The 23977-nt window shown below is 43.2% G+C and overlaps 1 protein-coding gene across 8 annotated transcripts in view; it reads left to right on the top strand.

Moving 5' to 3' along the window:
- The window catches only part of mllt10 (MLLT10 histone lysine methyltransferase DOT1L cofactor), an 89327-nt gene that overhangs the window by 24185 nt on the left and 41165 nt on the right, over positions 1-23977 (top strand). For all 8 annotated transcript variants that reach the window (XR_009821180.1, XM_062021209.1, XM_062021206.1 and 5 more), the window contains exons 3-6: positions 2298-2352; positions 21207-21316; positions 21389-21492; positions 21654-21747. Coding sequence is in view for 7 of the 8 variants with exons in the window: in XM_062021209.1 (XP_061877193.1) it covers positions 2298-2352; positions 21207-21316; positions 21389-21492; positions 21654-21747 (363 nt within the window). In the remaining variant the exon portion in view is untranslated. The remainder of the gene's footprint in view (positions 1-2297; positions 2353-21206; positions 21317-21388; positions 21493-21653; positions 21748-23977) is intronic.

The following is a 23977-nucleotide window of genomic DNA, read 5'->3' as shown; positions in this document are numbered from 1 at the left end:
TGCTCTCAGTTTGTAACATGTTTAGCCTCGTCCTCCAGTGAAAATAATACTTAAGATACAAGGAAATGCAGTTTATTTGCTACAATGGAGGTGATTATTATTAAGTTAGAGGAGCAGCTACTTACTGTGTTCAGAGATACACAATTAGCTGGTAGCTTGTCAGCCCGGGTACTAAAAATAAATACAGTGTCAGCCAGAGGGAATCTGCGTTTGTTATCGGCATTGAAATGCAATAATATGCAATGGCAATCACATACTTTTTCATGAAAATTGGCCGATACAGGCCAATGGTCGGCAGATCCCTAATTAATTTTTTTCCCGAATAAATGAAATATTGTCATGACCATATGCATAACATAAGAAAGTGTACAATTAGACATTTTGAGGGAAAAATATTTCTATAAAGTCACACAAAAATCATTAGCCCTGGTCATGGATGATGTCATGTGAAACCCGAATAAAGACACAATATTTACAAATTAGCTAGTGTATTTTGCTTTTTATTAGGCTTTTTTGAGTGAGTACAAGTCATGCAGGGTTTCCCCTTGATGTAGTGGAATGTGGTTCGCAGCCACGGCATTTTCATTACCGCCACGTCTTGAAAATAAGGGTTTCTTTTTTTTTTAACTTGAAAACAAATTAAAGTAATATAATGTATCCCCCAAAATATATCACACAAAGTCTGACGCTATTTTTAACTTTCACTACTGATCTTATGATAACAAATGGCACAATTCCAACCGGTTTACCTCCCGTGCAAACACTTTCGTCTCGGTAAGACCTCGCTTCCCCAGACACACAACAACACTTCCTCATTCTCCGCCAATCAACTTTCAAGCACGGACGGTGTGTTTGCAAACATGCAGAAAACTGATATCAAATCCAAACCACACAAGGATAAAACATTAACACAAGCTGGTCGCTACAGTCTGTAATGATATACAGTATAGGCCAAAAGTTTGGACACACCTTCTCATTCTATGCATTTTCTTTATTTTCATGACTATTTACATTGTAGATTGTCGCTGAAGGCATCAAAACTATGAATGAACACATGTAGAGTTATGTACTTAACAAAAAAGGTGAAATAACCGAAAACATGTTTTATATTCTAGTTTTTTTTTTAAAAGCCACCCTTTGCTGTGATTACTTTTTTGCACACTCTTGGCATTCTCTCGGTTTATGGCCACATCCTTCTACTATCCAGGTGAGAGGCATGATTTATAATCTAGTATTAACTTTCACCAGCTCAGAGGCAAGAGAACGTTTCATCAGCTCATGATGTCAATATAGCAGCATAAACTAGTTACCGCTCTGTGATCAATGCGTCACAAAAAGTAGGTCCTTGCCGTTAGCGCTTATAATAACAATATCGCTAATACTTGGTTGATATTCAGGTCACGAAGTGTTAATGGTGTATTGTTGGCGGTTTTTAGATGTTTTTAGTGGGTTTTATAGACGCAGTGTCGTCATGACTGCCATTAGTTCAATTGTTAGTTGACATTGCTACGTGCATTTACGGGTAACAATAAAAAAATTTTTTAAAAAGGGATTTTTAATTCATTCCAAAAAAAATCTGCAGTTACCCTTTAATAGGAGCTTTAAAATGAACTGTTTAATGGCTAATTTGACAATTCTACGCACACGGGTATAGACCAGGTTTATATTGTATCGCAGTAATTTTTCCACTTGCACATTTTTGTATTGTATTTAAACTTGAGCCACGTAAACTGCTTTCTCGTATTACAAATTTAAAGACCTTATTGTTTGTTACATCACTTGTTGCCTCACAACTAGCTGTGTGTGCGTGTGTGCGTGCGTGTGTGTGCGTGTGTGTGTGTGTGTGTGTGTGTGTGTGTGTGTGTGTGTGTGTGTGTGTGTGTGTGTGTGTGTGTGTGTGTGTGTGTGTGTGTGTGTGTGTGTGTGTGTGTGTGTGTGTGTGGCGAAAATAGTCAACACACCATTAAGATATTTGGAAAGCAGTTAAGAATGATTTATGATTTATTCCTTGACGGGAATGTTGAGTAAGAGCATTGAGCCCAACTTTTTCTTTTTTTTTGCCGGCGAGGTGTGAACTTTGACATGAAACAGAAAAATATTGTTGGGGAAAGAGAAATAAATAATAGTTGGTGAAAGACATTGTGTCCCTACAGGTCAGGACCATATGTTACACTTAACATGCTTTTGTGTCACTCGTGCTGAAGCATCACATTTTCATTCTTCATGTTGAAACGATAAAATCAGTCCAGCGCTTGTCATGTCTGACCGGGTTTGTGTTTTTTCTCGTTTACCCGCAGAGATGTGAGCTGTGTCCCCACAAAGATGGCGCCTTGAAGAGAACGGATAATGGAGGTACGCCGCGTCACGCAAACGCACGTCTCCCCCTTGTGTCGTTAATTGCGTATCGGCAGCAAGTTAAAGGGGTGTGAGTGTGCTGCGCAAGCTGCTGTTTGTGTGTGTGTGTGTGTGCGTGTGTGTGTGTGTGCGTGTGTGTGTGTGTGCGTGTGTGTGTGTGTGTGTGTGTGTGTGTGTGTGTGTGTGTGTGTGTGTGTGTGTGTGTGCGCTGCCTACTCTGTACTTGCTTCTCCGCTCCATCTTTTACGAGTGTGTGTGTGTGTGTGTGTGTGTGTGTGTGTGTGTGTGTGTGTGTGTGTGTGTGTGTGTGTGTGTGTGTGTGTGTGTGTGTGTGTGTGTGTGTGTTTGTATGTTTATGAGGGGGTGGGCCAAGTTGGGTATAGTGCGTAGCCTGTGAGGAGTCTCCCTGCCGGGTTCACCGGGAGGTCAATTTAGTGGAGACTGTAAATATTCTGTGCGCGTGTGTGTGTGTGTGCTCAATCAGTTAGAGAGGCACAGCTGTGGGATTGTGTCCAGGCCTGCAGGGAGGAATCATGACAACACTAACACACACCGTTTTACTACTTTCTCCTTAATTTTACCCTTCCCATGACCCCAATCTCTCTCTTGTCCCTTTCCACTCGCCCTCTTTCCCCGCGACATTTTCATTATCTTGTCCCATCAGTTCCTCTTCCTCAGCTTGTTGGACTGCGTACAACATTTTCACCATTATTCAACAAGAATGCCGTGCTAGTGCATAACAAAACAATTCATGACAATCAGGTTCATGACAATACTCAGCGATATTTGTAGTATTACTAACATTCATGTTCATTGTAATTGTGCAGCTTTACAATATAAACCATAAAGCTGCAAGAGGACAACTTCATTCAAGTCTGTGCCGAATCTGTTATTAATGAATATTCATGTACAAATCTGCATTGAACAATGAAGGCCATACTGTTTTGAAGTGGGCATTCTTTAGTTTAGCTGGTCATGGTTCTCAATGTCGCTTGGATTTGAACCACACCACAAAATGCATTGTCAAAAGTTCACCATCCCAACACATTGGACTTGCTCTCGTCACATTTTTTGTTGTGATGAATTGTTAGCTGGAGGAGCAAAGCCGTGCCACTTTTATAGTCCTCTTTTATAGGCCTCTTCCAGATTCTTGGAGGGACTTCAAAACAACAACATGCCCCATTTCACACCCGCTGCCTTCTCCTTGTCCCGCTCTCTGCCCTGCTCCCCCTGTCCTGCCCGCTGGGTCAAAGGCAGGTCAGGGGTTCAACTGTAAGTTTAAGCTTGTTTTTGTTTCCTTTGCGGGGGGAAAAGACAGACACCCCCTGCATGGCAGGACACTCCCACCTCCATATGACCTCCCGCTCACCTTTCCTGCTCCTCTTCAATTTGTCATCAATTTTGCTGTGAGTTTGTCTTTTCTGACAGACAGCTTTTGTGTGGCACAATAAAGAGCTGCCAAATTTAATTGCAATGGTATTAAGCATTCAAATTCAATCGCAGCCTTTCTCCTTCAGTCATCGGCTATGCTACTTGTAAAAATATTAACAGCTACCATACTGAGATTGAATTTCTAGGTGATTCAAGGTCTGTTTGGGTATACTCACAAATTTAGATGGATAAATATTAGAGGTGGGGAAATAATAGATTTTTAGTTGCATTGCAATTCGGAAATGGACGATTATAAAATCGATTAGTAAATGTCAATAATCGATCATTGATTTATTATATGTAAATAAAGTAATGCAGACAGTTCTAAAATTTGGCTGACTGCAGTGAGCCACCTCACTGAGAAATCCGACCAGCTCCTTTATTTTAGGTTTATTTTGATATTATATTTGAATCTGGTAACAAATGAAGGAAGAATGTATTCCCAAGAAAAACAGCACAGGGTCCATCGTCTAGCGGTGGTTTGGCTTCAAGTGGGAATATGTCGAACAGACAACCGTAATATGTCAAGTGTGGAGCAAAAGCGTTGCTACAAAAAGTAGCATTACTGCTAATTTGTAGCATCATTTGAAAAGTCCCCTGCTAGAGAATGAAAGAGTGTTTGAAACTCCGCATGTCAACATCTCCGTTCGGTGCCACACCAACAAAATGCAGAGGCAACCATTTCCACATCAACACCATATGAAAAAAATAGTCCACGACATAAGGAGATAACGTCCGCCGGAACCGACCACATAGCAAAGGACATACACTATTTGATTTCCTATTATGCAGTTCATTTTTATTTGACACTTATTGAAATATCTTGTGTGACATCTTGCACAAAAGTGCACTTTATTTGTTTTAAACTATTGTAGTGGCGTTCTGTACAAAAAGTGCACTTTAATTTAGTGTTGTTTTGATATGTCATCTTAGTGACATCATGCACAAAAGTGCACTAATAGCTTGTTTTAAAATGTCTCTGACAATCTTGCACGTTCTGTTTTGAAATCACTAAAGGTTTGTGCCACTGCTTAATAACTGTTTAATTAATAAATACAGTTTTGGTCAATTGACTTAGTTAAAATGAGCATATATTAATGCAGTATGAAGAAGAATGTTTTAATGTAGACACATAGAATCTTCATACTGCTGTGATTATATGCATCAAGTGTTCATTCAAGGCTAAGGCAAAATATCGAGATATATATCGTGTATCGCGATATGGCCTAAAAATATTGAGATATTAAAAAAAGGCCATATCGCCCAGCCCTAGTTGCAAGTGATAAACGCTTACTTAGTGAAATAAAAAGAAATGTAAAACTGCATTAATACACATAAATTAAAGATGCATTAATAATCCATTTTTAATTGAATCATAGCTCCTGAATTATAATCTTAACCGAATTGTGAGGTGCTCATCGATTCCCACCTCTAAGAAGTATGGTCTCTAGTTGTGCTTCACTGATGAAAGCTTTTATAGTACAAACCCTGTTTCTATATGAGTTGGGAAATTGTGTTGGATGTAAATATAAATGGAATACAATGATTTGCAAATCATTTTCAACCCATATTCAGTTGAATATGCTACAAAGACAACATATTTGATGTTCAAACTGAAACTTTTTTTTTTTGTGCAAATAATCATTAACTTTAGAATTTGATGCCAGCAACACGTGACAAAGAAGTTGGGAAAGGTGGCAATAAATACTGATAAAGTTGAGGAATGCTCATCAAACACTTATTTGGAACATCCCACAGGTGAACAGGCAAATTGGGAACAGGTGGGTGCCATGATTGGGTATAAAAGTAGATTCCATGAAATGCTCAGTCATTCACAAACAAGGATGGGGCGAGGGTCACCACTTTGTCAAGAAATGCGTGAGCAAATTGTTGAACTGTTTAAGAAAAACCTTTCTCAACCAGCTATTGCAAGGAATTTAGGGATTTCACCATCTACGGTCCGTAATATCATCAAAGGGTTCAGAGAATCTGGAGAAATCACTGCACGTAAGCAGCTAAGCTAGTAACCTTCGATCCCTCAGGCTGTACTGCATCAACAATCGACATCAGTGTGTAAAGGATATCACCACATGGGCTCAGGAACACTTCAGAAACCCACTATCAGTAACTACAGTTGGTCGCTACATCTGTAAGTGCAAGTTAAAACTCTCTTATGCAAGGCGAAAACCGTTGATCCACAACACCCAGAAACGCCGTCGGCTTCGCTGGGCCGGAGCTCATCTAAGATGGACTGATACAAAGTGGAAAAGTGTTCTGTGGTCTGACGAGTCCACATTTCAAATTGTTTTTGGAAACTGTGTACGTCGTGTCCTCCGGACCAAAGAGGAAAAGAACCATCCGGATTGTTATAGGCGCAAAGTTGAAAAGCCAGCATCTGTGATGGTATGGGGGTGTATTAGTGCCCAAGACATGGGTAACTTACACATCTGTGAAGGCGCCATTAATGCTGAAAGGTACATACAGGTTTTGGAGCAACATATGTTGCCATCCAAGCAACGTTACCATGGACGCCCCTGCTTATTTCAGCAAGACAATGCCAAGCCCTGTGTTACATCAACGTGGCTTCATAGTAAAAGAGTGCGGGTACTAGACTGGCCTGCCTATAGTCCAGACCTGTCTCCCATTGAAAATGTGTGGCGCATTATGAAGCCTAAAATACCAAAACGGAGACCCCCGGACTGTTGAGCAATTTCAGCTGTACATCAAGCAAGAATGGGAAAGAATTCCACCTGAAAAGCTTAAACGTTCCCAAACGTTTACTGAGTGTTGTTAAAAGGAAAGGCCATGTAACACAGTGGTGAACATGCCCTTTCCCAACTACTTTGGCACGTGTTGCAGCCATGAAATTCTAAGTTAATTATTCTTTGCAAAAAAAAAATAAAGTTTATGAGTTTGAACGTCAAATATCTTGTCTTTGTAGTGCATTCAATTGTATATTTGTTGAAAAGGATTTGCAAATCATTGTATTCCGTTTATATTTACATCTAACACAATTTCCCAACTCATATGGAAACGGGGTTTGTAGTTTGCTGAAGACCAGAATTGCTGAGAGTGCATCACATGTTATACATTTGTGCAGATGCAATCGAAGACAATTTTTTTGTGAGTGTGGTGACATATGAGTGACCTGTCAGGGTTCATTTGTGCGGCCCATGCAAAATTTCCCTCTCTCGAGTGTTTCAAATGAACTCTAACCAACCGTGGAAGGGAATTTAGTGGTAGCATGAGTTCATTATGTGCAGTCACTCAATGAGCGACGGTAACTGACACTACTGTTAAGTTTTTTTTTTGGTTGTGACAAAATGTTGTGGAACATAGTGGCCAACAGTGGGTATTGGCTTTGATAAACTCTGAATTTAGTAGCATAAGACAATCTCAAAGCTCAGCTTGCCAGTGTTTGAAAACAGCATTTTGGAAATATGTGACAGTGTTTGCTACAGGACTGCAATATGTATGTGGCGCTGTGCGGGCGGGGGAATCTTTTATATTATTGTGTCATCTAGTTAAATAAATATGTCTGCCTCTTACATCCTTATAAATAAAAAAATACAGCAAATTTATTTGAAAATAATAAGTCTAAATAAACAGTCCTAAATCAGCACGCGCAGGTTAGCATAACGGCTAATTCCTTTCATAGTCAGATGCTATTTACTAAATAAACACAGGTGTCATTCCAACTATACAGAGCAGCAATAACACATCACACATGCTGAGAAGCCATTAATGTTTCAAATATCTCTTAAAGTGTTATAAAATGCACTTTGGCAATGGCTTCCTTACCAATAGAAAGCGGCCATCCGAAATTGAGGTTTTTAAACCATAAAAAAAAACGATTCATGAATTAGGATCTGTAAGCTTAAAAAAGTTGAGAAAAACCCTCAACGAGAGGTATTTGCATTTTAAATACATTGCATTAATTATGAAGAAAGATATATGAACACAAAGTGTCACTATAATGTCAATTCAACAGATTCAGTCTGTTTTATTTACCAGAATAAAACATCAGATCCATTTAAGGTGCCAAGAACACTTTTTTTGGGCAATAGAATGTTGAACTTGTTGCTTTTCCTCTGCTTCAGATAATATTTAAATAATTAAAACATACCCATCAATCACAGTGCTAGCATATGTTAGCAATAGTCATTATAGAAAACACTAGGGCTGCAACTAACAACTAATTTGATAATCGATTAATCTGTCGATTATTACTTCGATTAATCGATTAATAATTTGATAAAAGAGACAAACTACATTTCTATCCTTTCCAGTATTTTATTGGAAAAAAAAAACATTAACTGGCGCCAGGTTCTTGCAACTTGCCAAATAAAACAAGGAAAATGTTACAAAAATGCACACTTTTGACACCCCTGCTATAGATAATAAAAAATGTAATCCGATAAATCTATCGATAAAAAGCAGAGCCTGGCGACGCATGTGCGTTTATCATAACTCTCTCGCTCTCGCTCTCTGTCTCTGCTGCGCGCACAATTTGTTTAGTTTTTAATCCCTTCTTAACCCTGAACGTACATTGTTAGTACACACAACCATAACTCAAAATGCCGGACATTTGAGGCATTTAAAAAACACCGCCCGGACAGCCCCGCAAAAGAGGACATGTCCGGTGAAAAGAGAACGTATGGTCAGTCTATCCTAGCCCGGTCCTAGCAGCGATCGGTTTCACCGGACATGTCCTCTTTTGCTAGCATGCTAGCAGCTAACGGGCTACGATAGACTGACCATACGTCCTCTTTTCACTGGGCATGTCCTCTTTTGCGGAGCTGTCATTGATTGATTGATTGAGACTTTTATTAGTAGGTTGCACAGTGAAGTACATATTCCGTACAATTGACCACTAAATGGTAACACCCGAATAAGTTTTTCAACTTGTTTAAGTCGGGGTCCAATGTCAGGGTGGAGTTTCTTAAATGCTTTAAATGTCCGGCATTTTGAGTATTGTTTTCGCAACGTGCAGTACGCTACTTAATATGTCCGTGTGGAAACTCCTTCGGTACACCTCCGCACCGAACCGAAACCACCGTAGCGAAATGGTAAATTAATCGGCAACTATTTTTATAATTGATTTTAATCGATTAGTTGTTGCAGCCCTAGAAAACACATTTAACACATAGTTAAAGTTAAAGGCCTACTGAAACCCACTCCTACCGACCACGCAGTCTGATAGTTTATATATCAATGATGAAATCTTAACATTGCAACACATGCCAATACGGCCGGGTTAACTTATAAAGTGACATTTAAAATTTCCCGGGAAATATCCGGCTGAAACGTCGCGGTATGATGACGTATGCGCGTGACGAAGTCAGAGTAACGGAAGTTATGGTACCCCGTAGAATCCTATACAAAAAGCTCTATTTTCATTTCATAATTCCACAGTATTCTGGACATCTTTTGCAATTTCTTTAATGAACAATGAAGGCTGCAAAGAAGACAGTTGTAGGTGGGATCGGTGTATTAGCAGCGGACTACAGCAACACAACCAGGAGGACTTTGTTGAAGCGCTAGCCGCGCTAGCCGCCGACCTCACCTTGACTTCCTACGTCTCCGGGCCGCCAAACACATCGGGTGAAGTCCTTCGTCCTTCTGCCGATCGCTGGAACGCAGGTGAGCACGGGTGTTGATGAGCAAATGAGGGCTGGCTGGCGTAGGTGGAGAGCTAATGTTTTTAGCATAGCTCTGTGCGGTCCGGTTGCTAAGTTAGCTTCAATGGCGTCGTTAGCACAGCATTGTTAACCTTCGCCACCCTGGAAAGCATTAACCGTGTATTTACATGTCCACGGTTTAATAGTATTGTTGATTTTCTATCTATCCTTCCAGTCAGGGGTTTATTTTTTTTGTTTCTATATGCAGTTAAAGCACGATGCTATCACGTTAGCTCGTAGCTAAAGCATTTCGCCGATGTATTGTCGTGGAGATAAAAGGCACTGAATGTCCATTTCGCGTTCTCGACTCTCATTTTCAAGAGGATATAGTATCCGAGGTGGTTTAAAATACAAATCCGTGATCCAAAATAGAAAAAGGAGAGTGTGGAATCCAATGAGCCAGCTTGTACCTAAGTTACGGTCAGAGCGAAAAAAGATACGTCCATCACTGCCTCTCAAGTCCTTCACTGTAACGTTCCTCATCTACGAATCTTTCATCCTCGCTCAAATTAATGGGGTAATCATCACTTTCTCGGTTCGAATCTCTCTCGCTCCATTGTAAACAATGGGGAATTGTGAGGAATACTAGCTCCTGTGACGTCACGCTACTTCCGGTACAGGCAAGGCTTTTTTTTATCAGCGAGCAAAAGTTGCGAACTTTATCGTCGATTTTCTCTACTAAATCCTTTCAGCAAAAATATGGCAATATCGCGAAATGATCAAGTATGACACATAGAATGGATCTGCTATTCCCGTTTAAATAAAAAAAAATCATTTCAGTAGGCCTTTAAAGTACCACTGATAGTCACACACACACACTAGGTGGGATGAAATTACACTCTGCATTTGACCCATCCCCTTGTTCCACCCCCTAGGAGGTTAGGGCAGCAGTGAGCAGCAGTGGTGGCCGCGCTCGGGAATCATTTTGGTTATTTGAATAAATGTCTATAATGGTCACAAATACACTTTATGTTTCGTAAAACATGTACTCTTGTACACAGACATTAATATGCAACATTATTGTGTTTAAAACCTTATTTAACCACAGAACATGAAGATATTTACTTACAAGGAAGACTTTCATTTAGTCAAGCAGCAAATGAGGCACACAGGCGATTATATCAACATTTTCCTCCATGTAAGTGTATTTTAATTTGAAATATAATGTACACATCTTTGTACCTGTAATATGTCGCTATATTGATGCACAGATAAGTTAGAATAGTATAAAGTCACAGCGTTTCCCCTAGGTTGCCAAGATACCTGTGGCGATGGGGGTGTGGTTAGGGGCGCGGTCACCATGACATAATCTACTTTGCATAATTTATTTAAAAAGGCTAAAAAATGTATACAGTACTGTGAGATGCCTCTGTCTCGGGTTCCTCTTGGACCACCAGAGAAGGCACAACACTCTCGGATGTGGTTTTTACAATTGTTTTAATTCTTTTCTCAAACAAGTCTCTCTCGGCTTTTCAGCTCTTGCTGCGGCGTTTTACAATTGTTTTAATTCTTTTCTCACACCAGTCTCTCTTGGCTTTTCAGCTCTTCTCTCGCACAATGTCTCTCCTTTGGCTTTTTAGCCCTCTCCTCCTGTGCTCGCTCCTGCTTTCCAGCTCCGCTCCCCCCTCATGGTCTCTGACGCTGCTAATAAAGGAACAGGTGATTAGATAACTCGTTCCAGCTGAGACATCCACTCACCTGTCTGCTCTGCTGGCTCATGGCCAGCCCCCGCACACACCCCGCCCGCAGGGAACGCGCGAACCACGCCCCTCTCCACATACCTCCACCGCCAGATTTAGGCCGGGCAGCCGTCCGGCCGCGCCCACTCCCCCCCCCACGCGTGGCGAGAGAGGAAGTCCGCCACGGCCATCTGCGTGCCCGGCCTGTGGACCACCCGGAAGTTGTAGGGCTGTAATGCCAGATACCACCGGGGATCCGCGCGTTGGCGTCCTTCATGCAGTGGAGCCACTGGAGCGGTTTGTGGTCCGAGCAGAGACTGAAGGCACGCCCCAACAGGTAGTAGCGGAGGGCCCCGACCGCCCACCGGATGGCAAGGCACTCCCTCTCCACCGTGCTGTACCTTTCCTCCCGGTCCGAGAGTTTCCGGCTGATGTACAGCACGGGGCGGTCGACGCCCCCCACCTACTGAGACAGCACCGCCCCCGGCCCGACGCGTCCGCCTGCAGACAGAAAGGGATGTCAAAATTAGGCATGTGCAGCACCGGCTCCTCGCAGAGTGCTGTTTTTACCTTCTCAAACCCCCGCTGGCACTGGTCCGTCCACTGGACCAGTTCTGGAGCACCCTTTCGGGTGAGGTCAGTCAGTGGGCCGGTCCAGTCCGCGAACCGGGGAATGAACCGGCGGTAATAGCCCGCCAGTCCCAAAAACTGCCTCACCTCTTTTTTTGTCTTGGGGGGTGGACAGGCCGCAATCGCCGCTGTTTTGCTTCCGTCAGTCTTCCCCAGGGCAGCTGTGGCTACGAAAGTAGCTTACCACCACCAGGTGTGAATGAATGATGGGTTTTTAACATGTAAAGCGACTTTGAGTACTTAGAAAAGCACTATATAAATCCCAGGTATTATTATTATTATTATTATTTTGTCCACTTGTGGCCGCACCTGTCCCCCTCCCAAGTGGTACCCCAGATACTGTACCTCCCTCCGGCCAACCACGCACTTTACCGGGTTGGCGGTGAGCCCCGCCCGCCTCAGGGACTCGAGCACCGCCCCCACCCGCCGCATGTGTTGTTCCCAGCTGCTACTCTGGATGATGACATCATCCAGGTAGGCAGCCGCGTATGCAGCGTCGGGTCGTAGCACGCGGTCCATGAGACGCTGGAACGTGGCGGGCGCACCGAACAAGCCAAACGGAAGTGTCACAAATTGGTACAAACCGTCCGGAGTTGAAAAGGCCGTTTTTTCTCGGGACTCTGGTGACAAGGGAACCTGCCAGTAGCCCTTGGTCAAATCCAGTGTCGTGAAAAAATTAGCAGTGCCCAGCCGATCCAGGAGCTCGTCGACCCGAGGCATTGGGTACGCGTCAAACCGTGATTGTTCATTCACCCTGCGGTAATCCACACAGAACCGCACAGTCCCATCCTTCTTCCCAACCAGAACAATAGGACTGCACCACGCGCTGTGGGATTCTTCTATCACCCCCAACTCAAGCATGGTTTTTAATTCCTCCCGAACTACTTTGCGCTTGTGTTCGGGAAGCCGATATGGCCGAGACCGCACCGTAATCCCCGGGCTGGTCTCAATATGATGGCGGATGAGACTCGTGCGACCAGGCCGCGAGGAGAACACATCAGAGTAGCGCCGCTGTAACTCAGCAACCTCCGCTCTCTGCGCCAATGTGAGCTGGTCATCACAGGACAGCTGAGGGGCCGGGCCAGAGCGCGGGATCTCCGGCCCCAACTCCTCCTCTTCCCTCACCACTGTCACCATGGAAACAGGCTCCGCCTCCTTCCATGCCTTCAGCAGGTTCAGATGGTAGATCTGAGTGTCTCCTCGTTGGTCCGAGCGCCGAACCTCATAATCGACATCACCCACTTGCCGTGCAACCTCAAAGGGCCCCTGCCACTTTGCAAGTAATTTGGAGCTTGAGGTTGGAAGCAATACAAGCACTTTTTCTCCCGGTGTGAATTTGCGTAGTTGGGTCCCCCTGCTATACGTGTGCCGCTGACGCTCTTGGGCACGGAGCAAATTCTCACGTGACAAGTGCCCCACCTTGTGGAGTTTTGCTCGCATGTCCATGACGTACTGAATTTCATTTTTGCTGGAGCTTGGACCCTCCTCCCAGCTTTCTTTAATGACGTCCAGCACTCCGCGAGGCCTCCGGCCGTACAATAACTCGAAAGGTGCAAAACCAACTGAGGCCTGGGGTACCTCCCGCATCGCAAACATTAAGGGGTCCAACCATTTATCCCAATTCTGTTTGTCCTCGTGCATAAATTTACGGATCATGGTTTTCAGCGTTTTGTTTAATCTCTCCACCAGCCCATCCGTTTGTGGATGGTACACGCTGGTGCGGATTGCTTTAATTCCCAGTAACCCGTAAAGTTCCTTTATCGTGCGCGACATAAAGGACGTGCCCTGGTCAGTCAGAATCTCTTTCGGGATTCCAACTCGGGAGATGACCTGAAACAGTGCTTGTGCAACACTCTTGGCCGAGATAGAGCGCCAGGGCACTGCTTTGGGATAGCGCGTTGCGTAATCCACCAGGACTAACACAAAGCGGTATCCCCGTGTGCTCGGGTGAAATGGTCCGATGAGGTCCATCCCAATTCTCTCGAACGGGACCTCCATGAGCGGTAATGGGCGCAAGGGCGCCTTTGGGGTGGCCGCCGGGTTCACCAGCTGGCAGTCTGGGCAGGCTGCGCACCAACGGCGCACGTCTGCCCGGAGGCCTGGCCAATAGAATCGGACCATGACCCGATTGAGTGTTTTCTCATACCCTAAGTGGCCAGCCATAGGATTAAAATGCGCCGCCTGAAAAACCATTTCCCGGCGGCGTTTTGGCACCAACAACTGGGTGTGTTCCTCCCCGGTTTGAGTGTCACGGCCCACTCGGTATAATCTATCCCGAATAATTGAAAAATGGGGGAATACCCGCGCTTTCCCCGGGCGCACCAGCTGACCGTCAATATAATCCACCTGGTCCCAGGCCTTGCGCAAGGTTTCATCACGGGACTGCTCGAGGGGAAAATCCTCAGTAGGTTGCCACCGGGGGGCGGGGGGGGGGCCTCCCGCGAAGCCCCTACCGGTTCCCGCTCGGCAGTACCGGATGAAGCCGCGTCGCCGCTGAGAACTGCGCGGATACTCCCCTCTCCTACTGTCCGTGAACGCACCCCCACGCATTGTGTCACCAAATGGTTGAATCCCGGCCAATTCGTCCCTAGAATTACGGGGTGCGTAAGGTGCGTGCTTACGGCAACCTTGACATTATGCTTTTGATTATTATATAAAATTTCCACTGGCACCATAGGGTACTCGTGCACATCTCCATGAATACACCTAATTTTCCCCCGTGTCGCCTGCCTCAACGCCCCGGGTCGAACCAGGTTTTGGTGGATCATGGTCTGTTTGCAGCCCGAATCCACCATCGCCCGATATGTACCCCACAGTACGTCTCCCCCCGATCGGGGGCGGGTGCTGGAGGCCCAACAACCCGCATCACCTGCCCCACCTCCATTATGGAGCACTCCCGGCGCACGTGCCCGGGCCGTCCGCACCTCCAGCACACCGGCCCTGGTGTTTGAGGTGCCATCTGCGAGGGAAGCCCTTTCTCCGCAGCGCCGGTACCCTGGAATTCACAGATCGGAAAGATATTATACCCCCGTGTGTCCCCCCTTGTGTGTCTCTGGGTGCGTGTGGGTGTGTGTTCTTTTTGCATGCCCGCTTGGGGAACCTGTTCGCGGGCATGCGAGTGGCTCCACCGGGCGTGGTCGCCGCTCCAGAGGCGCCCCCCCCCCCCCCCCCCAACCACCCCCCCCATCCCACCCCTCCTATAGCGGGGCGAGTCGCCGGCGGGGTGATGCGGTGGGCCCCTCGGCCGTCTTGGTTTCCGCCTCCCGCTGGACCGCCAGGTGTTCCTCCGCCAATTTCACCGCTGCTTTGACGTCCGGGGGGCTGTGGTACCTTACCCACGCGGAGGTCCTGGCCGGGATGGCCTCCACGAACCGCTCCAGGACGATGGCCTCCAGCATTTTTGGATCCAACCCGTTAGGCTGGAGCCAACGGGTTGCTGCGTCTCTCAGCTGAAACGCCAGCACGAATGGCCGGTCCCCTGGTCCCAACTTCATGGCCCGGAACTTTCGCCGATGGTCTTCAGGGCTTCTGCCGACCCGGTCCAGTATGGCAAGGCGCAAGTTTGAATACTGCATGCGAGCGGCCGCCGGGAGACTCAACGCCGCCCGCTGCGCCTCCCCCACCAGGAGCGGCAGCAGCTTCGCGCCCCATTCCTCCTCCGGCCACTTGCATGATGTCGCCGTGGCCTCGAAGACATCGAGGAATGTCTGGGGGTCCTCCCCCTCCACCATGCGCTTCATGGAGGACATCCCTCCCGCCGCCTCTGCTCTGTCCATTAGCGCCTGCAGCACCTGTGTCTGCTGCCGGCTTTCCGTCGACACTTCGGCCAGCACTTGGCCCAGTGCCTCCAGCGGGGATGTTGTCGACATACCTTCTGTGATCCGCCTTGTTGGGTGCCACTGTGAGATGCCTCTGTCTCGGGTTCCTCTTGGACCACCAGGGAAGGCACAACACTCTCGGATGTGGTTTTTACAATTGTTTTAATTCTTTTCTCACACAAGTCTCTCTCGGCTTTTCAGCTCTTGCTGCGGCGTTTTACAATTGTTTTAATTATTTTCTCACACCAGTCTCTCTTGGCTTTTCAGCTCTTCTCTTGCACAATGTCTCTCCTTTGGCTTTTCAGCCCTCTCCTCCTGTGCTCGCTCCTGCTTTCCAGCTCCGCTCCCCCCTCATGGTCTCTGACGCTGCTAATAAAGGAACAGGTGATTAGATAACTCGTTCCAGCTGAGCCATCCACTCACCTGTCTGCTGCTTCATGGCCGGCCCCCCGCACACACCCCGCCCGCAGGGAACGCGCGAGCCACGCCCCTCTCCACATCCATCCATCCATCCATTTTCTACCGCTTATTCCCTTCGGGGTTGCGGGGGCGCTGGAGCCTATCAAGTACATTTAAAACAAATCTGTGTTATTGAGTATTAACATATATTTTTATATTATATAATGTTCTGTTTTCAATTGTTGCTGCTTGTTGCTGTTTATTGTACAATGCACTTTGTTGAGAATTGTTCTAGTGTTTAGAGACTTTTTGTGATTTTTATTTATTAAAAATGACTGGCAACAAATCTAGCATCTTTGTCTGGTGTTATTATAGACTGTACTCATGTTTAGAGACTCTACTTCTGTCCATTGATGTCCACAACGGAAAGAGTACTACAGTGAGCATGACACGGCATGAGCGTCACACTCGCTTGGCGTTGCTGCTGCTGCAGTCGGACTTTCTCTCCTTAAAAGTCGCCACTGTCATCTTAATATTTGCACATTTTGTAGATAGCTGTCCGTGGGTATATCTGGGATATATTCAAATTACGTCCACATCGCAGACATGCTGACTACGCTCCAGACAATCATGTGCGTCTTGTTTACATCAAAACATCCAGTTTCAGAAGTGCTGCTTTTTTTGGAGACCAATTTGGCAATAGTGCGCAAATAATAGGCTATATATCAATTCTGCTGTTGGCAACGTTTTATGTTTGTGTGGTTTTGTGACTTGATGTTTATTTTTCCAATGATCTCAAACACACCATCCGTGCGTCACAGCGGGTTGGCGGAGATTGAGGAAGTGTTACCGTATTTTTCGGATCATAAATCGGTCCGGAGTATAAATCGCACCGGCCGAAAATGCGTAATAAAGAAGGAAAAAAACATATATAAGTCGCATTTTTTGGGGAAATTTATTTGATAAAATCCAACACCAAGAATAGAAATTTGAAAGGCAATTTAAAATAAATAAAGAATAGTGAACAACAGGCTGAATAAGTGTACGTTATATGACGCATAAATAACCAACTGAGAACGTGCCTGGTATGTTAACGTAACATAATACGGTAAGAGTCATTCAAATAACTATAACATATAGAACATGCTATACGTTTACCAAACAATCTGTCACTCCTAATCGCTATATCCGATGAAATCTTCTTCCTCTGTGTCGCTTCTAAACAACTCTGCCAACTCCAAAGGTAGACAATGCGCTGCTTCCTCTTCTATCGGTACGTCGCTTTCGTCAGAGTCATCGTCAGTTGCAGTTCCAAGTATAATGTTAATAATATAAATATTAATAATATAAATAATGCTATTTGATATTTTACGGTAATGTGTTAATAATTTCACACACGAATCGCTCCAGAGTACAAGTCGCACCAAACTATGAAAAAAACTGCGATTTATAATCCGCAAAATACGGTACATATCCGGGAAAGCGCGGCCACAGAGACAAAAGTGTTTGCACGGGAGGTAAAACTTGTTGGAATTGGGACGGCTGGTATCGTAAGATTTTGAAAAAAAAAGTTAAAGATGGTGAGCATCAGACTTTTACCTATTCTGGAGGCTACAATGCATTACATTATTTTATTTTGTTTTCACATTAAAAAAACTTTTTTTTTAAGGGTAGCATTCATGATTTAGCGGTAGTAGTACGCCACATTCAGTTGAATTCAGGGGAAACCCTGGGCCAAAACAGACCCGAAAATGATATTGCTAGTCAAGCACAAGAGAATGGTCAAGAAACGTGCATACAGAAATAACGTTGGAGATTAAAAAAAATTAACTCAATCAAAGAATATAGCACACTAAAGGCCTGATCTTCTAACATTCAAATAACTGCTAAGTAGCATATTCAAACTATAAAATGATGTTTAATATTAGTGGGTTGGTTGTAGGGCTGGGCGATATATCGATATACTCGATATATCGCGGGTTTATCTCTGTGCAATATAGAAAATGACTATATCATGATATTCGAGTATACGTTCTCACGCAGTTGCTTTTAGCTGCGGGGCATTAAACTGCATGCGTTTCTCACTTTTTCCTGTCTCTCCTTCTCACAGAGACTTTAAAACAAGCGCACCTTCTTACATACGTCACATACTGTCACGTGAGCAACGTCACACGCTCCCGCGGAGCGAGAGGTAGCGACATGGTGTGGTTTGAGTGGTAATACAAGAGAAAGAAGGTGCGAATCTGGTAACAAATGGAGGAATAATTAATTCCCAAGAAAAACAGCACGGGGTCCATCGTCTGACGGTGGTTTGGCTTCAAGCGGGAATATGTCTTTACATCATGTCAACATCTCCGTTCGGTGCCACACCAGCTAAATGCCAAAGCAACTATTTCCACATCAACACCGTAGAACATATACTATTAGATATGCAGCTCATTTTTATGTGACACTTATTGAAATATCTCGTGTGTCATCATGCACAAAAGTGCACTTATAGCTTGTTTTAAAATGTCTCCGACAATCTTGCACTTTCTGTTTTGAAATGACATGAATATTTGTGCCACAGCTTAATAACTTTAATAAATACCGTTTTGCTAAATTGACTTAGTTGTGATTTCCCTCTCTGCATGAAAGTTTAAAATGAGCATATATTAATGCAGTATGAACAAGAATGTTTTAATGTAGACACATAGAATCATCATACTGCTGTGATTATATGTATCAAATGTTCATTCAAGGCTAAGTCAAAATATCGAGATATATATTGTATATCGCGATATGGCCTAAAAATATCGAGATATTAAAAAAAGGCCATATCGCCCAGCCCTAGTTGGTTGTGTGTGATCTACTAAGACTGCAACAATTGATAACAAGTGGAAAAAGTGGCACAGACCGCCCATTTTAAATGAGAATTTTGTGTGTTTTACCGGAATGATGTGTACATGGAAACACTAATTTCTGTCCACATTTATGTTTGCATTCTCTCCAACCTGTGTGTGATGTTGTTGAACACGCTGCACACATCTATAATTTGTACCACCTTTTTAAAAAGGAAATTTTGTAAGAAACATAAGAAAATGCCTGTTGCAAGACATTTTTTTCATGTAGGAGATATGTTATAATATTATATTTTCTGAATTGAAAAAACAAACTCCATTAAAAACACCAAAACATTATTTAATTAGTTTTAATCAGCCCCTAAGTCAGCTAGCAGCTATAAAATGGTATTGTTGAATAGACGATTGACACACACACGTAGGACAAAGGCTTCTCTGTCTATCAGTCTTTGCAGTGCGATCCCCTCCTTTCTTGCAGTTAGGTGTGTAACTCTGCCCGTTTGCACGTGGATTAATAGTGTTAACAGTTTTAATCTTGATCAATCACATTGTGCGTATTGATAACTGTTGGGTTTTCTCCTCCCAGTATTGTAGCTGTTGTGATATATTTTCATATACATGAAGGCAGACATGCTAAATGGATTGTACTTTTTATTTTGCTCACTATAGAGACACATTCCTCTGCGCCGCAGCTTAGTAGATAGCTTTGTGTGCGCAATCAAGTTTGCACATGTTTTAGTAAACGCAAACCTTTCGTAAATCAGGCCCTAAATATGACTTATTAATTAATCGTAATTAACACTTTAGTTTGACATCCCTAATCCTAACATTAGGGCAACATATGGGGAAGTGACACTTTAAAAGAAAATATTTAAAATAGGGCTGTCAAATGATTGATTTTTTTAAATAAAATTAATCACATTTTGGAATTTGGATTAATCAATGGTGATTATTCGCTTGCATATAACTAACATTTGCTTAAGAAAAGACTTTAATATTTGTACACAAATGCAACTTTATTGCCAGAATGTCATCCAGGAGCGTTTTAAAAAGTTTTACTTGAATGCATATACCGTATTTTTCGGATTATAATTCACAGGTTTTTTTCATAGTTGGCCGGGGGTGCGATTTATACTCCGGAGCGATTTATGTGTGAAATTATTAACACATTAGCGTAAAATCTCAAATAATTTTATTTATCTCATTCACGTAAGAGACTGGGCGAATGTCAGCAATCGTCACACACACGTCAACCAATAAAAATTTGGCGGGGGGCGGATCATGGCAGAAGTGCATTGTGGGTCTTGGCAGAAGTGCATTGTGAAAAAAAAGATGCTACCTGCTACTACTTCCGTACCGGGAGAATGCGCCATGCAAGTTTTCTGGATGTCATTGAATGGATCGACAAAGCATGGGCTTCAGTGACAACCGAAACCATCCTGTCCGGATTCAGAAAGGCTGGAATAATTGGAACTGCAACTGATGATGACTCTGACGAAAGCGACGTACCGATTGAAGAGGAAGCGGCACATTGTCTACCTTTGGAGTTGGCAGAGTTGTGAAGCGACACAGAGGAAGAAGATTTCATGGGATTTAGCGATTAGGAGTGACAGATTGTTTGGTAAACATACCGTATAGCATGTTCTATATGTTATAGTTATTTGAATGACTCTTACCGTATTATGTTACGTTAACATACCAGGCACGTTCTCAGTTGGTTATTTATGCGTCATATAACGTACACTTATTCAGCCTGTTGTTCACTATTCTTCATTTATTTTAAATTGCCTTTCAAATTTCTATTCTTGGTGTTGGATTTTATCAAATAAATTTCCCCAAGAAATGTGACTTATACTCCAGTGCGACTTATATGTTTTTTTCCTTCTTTATTATGCATTTTCGGCCGGTGCGATTTGTACTCCGGAGCGATTTATAATGCGAAAAATACGGTAATTTATTTGCACAAAACTTGGTAACAGTTTTTTCTGAAGTTCTTACAGGCTGCATTTTGCAGTGATATTTTCCGCTAAGTCAGTCTCCTCACTCAATTTTTTACTGACGTATGCATTGATCAGATCCCTGACCGAATAGCGGTTAAGGTAAAAGAGCTTGTACAGTCAAAAAAAATTGTGTGATTAATCTAAGTGTGTTCATGGTTAATGCAATCATTTTTTGAGTTTAGTTGATTTTAACAGCCCTAATTTAAAAACAAGAGTTTCTGCATAAATATGTATACACATGGAGAATTCTTAACAAAATGTATTTTTGGCAGTCAAACAGTTATTTGGAGAACTTTATCACCAAGCCTGCTCATTAAGATTTGTTTATGTTATGTTTACTTATCCATGTTTTTCTCTCTTCTTACTCTTACAGGCTGGGCTCATGTGGTGTGTGCCCTTTACATACCCGAGGTAGAGTTTGCAAATGTATCAACGATGGAACCCATCGTGCTCCAGTCTGTACCCAATGATCGCTATAACAAGGTAACAAACCACACATCTAAATGTTAGCCGTATAAAAAAATTGTATGTTACCCAATTATGTGTGATTTATAGACCTGCTACATTTGTGAGGACCAGGGCAGAGAGAGTAAAGCGGCATGCGGCGCGTGTATGACCTGTAACAAACACGGCTGCCGGCAGGCCTTCCATGTCACATGGTGAGACTTGCTGACATTACGTTTACGTCACTGGTCAAAGGAGATTGCTTTATCGTTTTACAGATTGGTTATGCCCCGACCCACACCCCCCACACTTCCTTTCTAAAAGTTTTTATTTGAGGCTAAAAGTACATTATTCTGTTCTCCCATGTGTGCCACAGTGCCCAGTTTGCAGGATTGCTGTGTGAGGAGCAAGGGTCGGACGCAGACAACGTCAAGTACTGTGGTTACTGCAAATATCACCACAGCAAATTGGTAAGTGGCCCCTTCTGTTTACCACATAGTCCACAGACACAGCTTTAACGAAAGTCTGCATACTGTAGGAAGACATGGATTTTTATGTTTACTGTAAAGGTGAGGATATTTGCAAGGTTGGTCATAATCACAACTGACACATTTTTATGGCGCATTAAGTTGATTATAGAAATTTGCATTTAAAACTCAATCAAATTTGCCAGGTTATGGGACACTGTGTCACAGCAGTGCTGGAAATTAGTCTGATTTGCTTTGTTTCAGTAGCTTTTATTAGACAAATGTTTTTGCACTAGTTTTGTTTTTGTGACATTTGCTTGAATTAGACACGGTATGCTCAGATTAGACCAGCATCAGGAAATAATTTTTTTATTACTCATATATGGGCTTTGCACACATTGGATATTTGCAGTTAGTTATCTGGTTTTTCTGGCATTAATCCCAGAATACACATTTGTTCCACCTACGCCTTCCATTGTCTATTGCCTCTCAATTAGGGCTAGGCGATAACATCCAATCAGGTAACAGTATCAACTATCCATTTTGGTTGCGCCATCTTGTTGTCTCACAGTTGATTATTTGCCTGGAGTAAGAAGAGAAACTGAAAATGAGTTGATAAAACAAGAAAAGTCACCTCTACAGTATGGTAATTTTTTTGGGATGTTTTAAAAACTGACCGTAGTCAGACCATTGTGGTCTGTAATTTATGCAAGGCGCTCGTCCCCACCAAGACCAGTAATACCATACCACTTTAGAGCACAGCACTGGCACTAAACCTGCAGGAAAAAGTTATTCTAGGTTTCACTGTTTACATTTTCACACTTTGCACTATTTTGTTACACTTTATTAAGCATTTCTTTCATATTCCTCATGTTTGCACTTTCACTCTAAGAGGTTATTGTTAAGTGTTCAATGTGATTTTAGACGTTTGTTTACATTGAGTTAGGGCTGCAACTAACAACTAAATTGATAATGGATTAATCTGTCGATTATTACTTTGATTAATCGATTAATAATCGGATAAAAGAGACAAACTACATTTCTATCCTTTCCAGTATTTTATTGGAAAAAAACAGCATACTGGCGCCATCTTCTTTCAACTTGCCAAATAAAACAAGGAAAATGTTACAAAAATGCACACTTTTGACACCCTTGCTATAGATAATAAAAAATTAAATATGATGAATCTATCGTTTATCATAACTCTCTCGCTCTCTGTCTCTGCCCCTCCCTCACGAATGCTGCTGCTCGCACGATTTGTTTAGTTTTTAACCCCTTCTTAAACCTGAACGTACATTGTTAATACACGCAACCATAACTCAAAATGCCAGACATTTGAGGCATTTAAGAAACACCACCCGGACAGCCCCACAAAAGAGGACATGTCCGGTGAAAAGAGGACGTATGCTCAGTCTATCCTAGCCCCGTCGGTTTCACCGGACATGTCCTCTTTTGCTAGCATGCTAGCAGCTAACGGGCTACGATAGATTGACCATACGTCCTCTTTTCACTGGACATGTCCTCTTTTGCGAAACTGTCAGGGCGGAGTTTCTTAAATGCCTCAAATGTCCGGCATTTTGAGTATTGTTTACACAACGTGTAGTACGCTACTTAATATGTCCGTGTGGAAACTCTTTCGTTACACCTCCGCACCGAACCGAAACCCCCGTATCGAAACGGTTCGATACAAATACATGTACCGTTACACCCCTATTATTTTGATTATTGTTTCTCAGCTGTTTGTAAATGTTGCATTTTGTAAATAAAGGTTTAAAAACGTAGCCTTAGCGCATGCGCATAGCACAGATCCAACGAATCGACGACTAAATTAATCGCCAACTATTTTTATAATCGATTTAATCGATTAGTTGTTGCAGCCCTACATTGAGTGTTTTCCAATGTTGTGTTGACATATTCTTTCCTTTCTGCCTTGATAGCTGAAGGGAGTTATAATCAAAGGAAGGTAGGCCTGGGCGATATCAATTTTATCGATATATTAGAGTTTTTTTGATACAGACAATTTAAATATTTTAAGAATCAATTTTTTTCTCCTCTTGCTCCAGCATACCTTTTGCCCCTTAGGCGCTTCCATAGCTTGCGCCGTCCACTTACTTCCTTCGCGGCACACATAGCAAAATATGGCTAATGCTAACTAGAGCCAGACGTTTGGTCCAAAGAAAAAAAAAGTGTTGTCAGTACTTAGGTTTTGCGGCAACAGGTGTAGAACGAGTGA

The sequence above is a fragment of the Entelurus aequoreus genome, linkage group LG15, assembly GCF_033978785.1.
Source record: "Entelurus aequoreus isolate RoL-2023_Sb linkage group LG15, RoL_Eaeq_v1.1, whole genome shotgun sequence".
In the NCBI taxonomy this organism is placed as follows: Eukaryota; Metazoa; Chordata; class Actinopteri; order Syngnathiformes; family Syngnathidae; genus Entelurus; species Entelurus aequoreus.
This window is presented reverse-complemented; position numbering and strand designations above follow the sequence as displayed.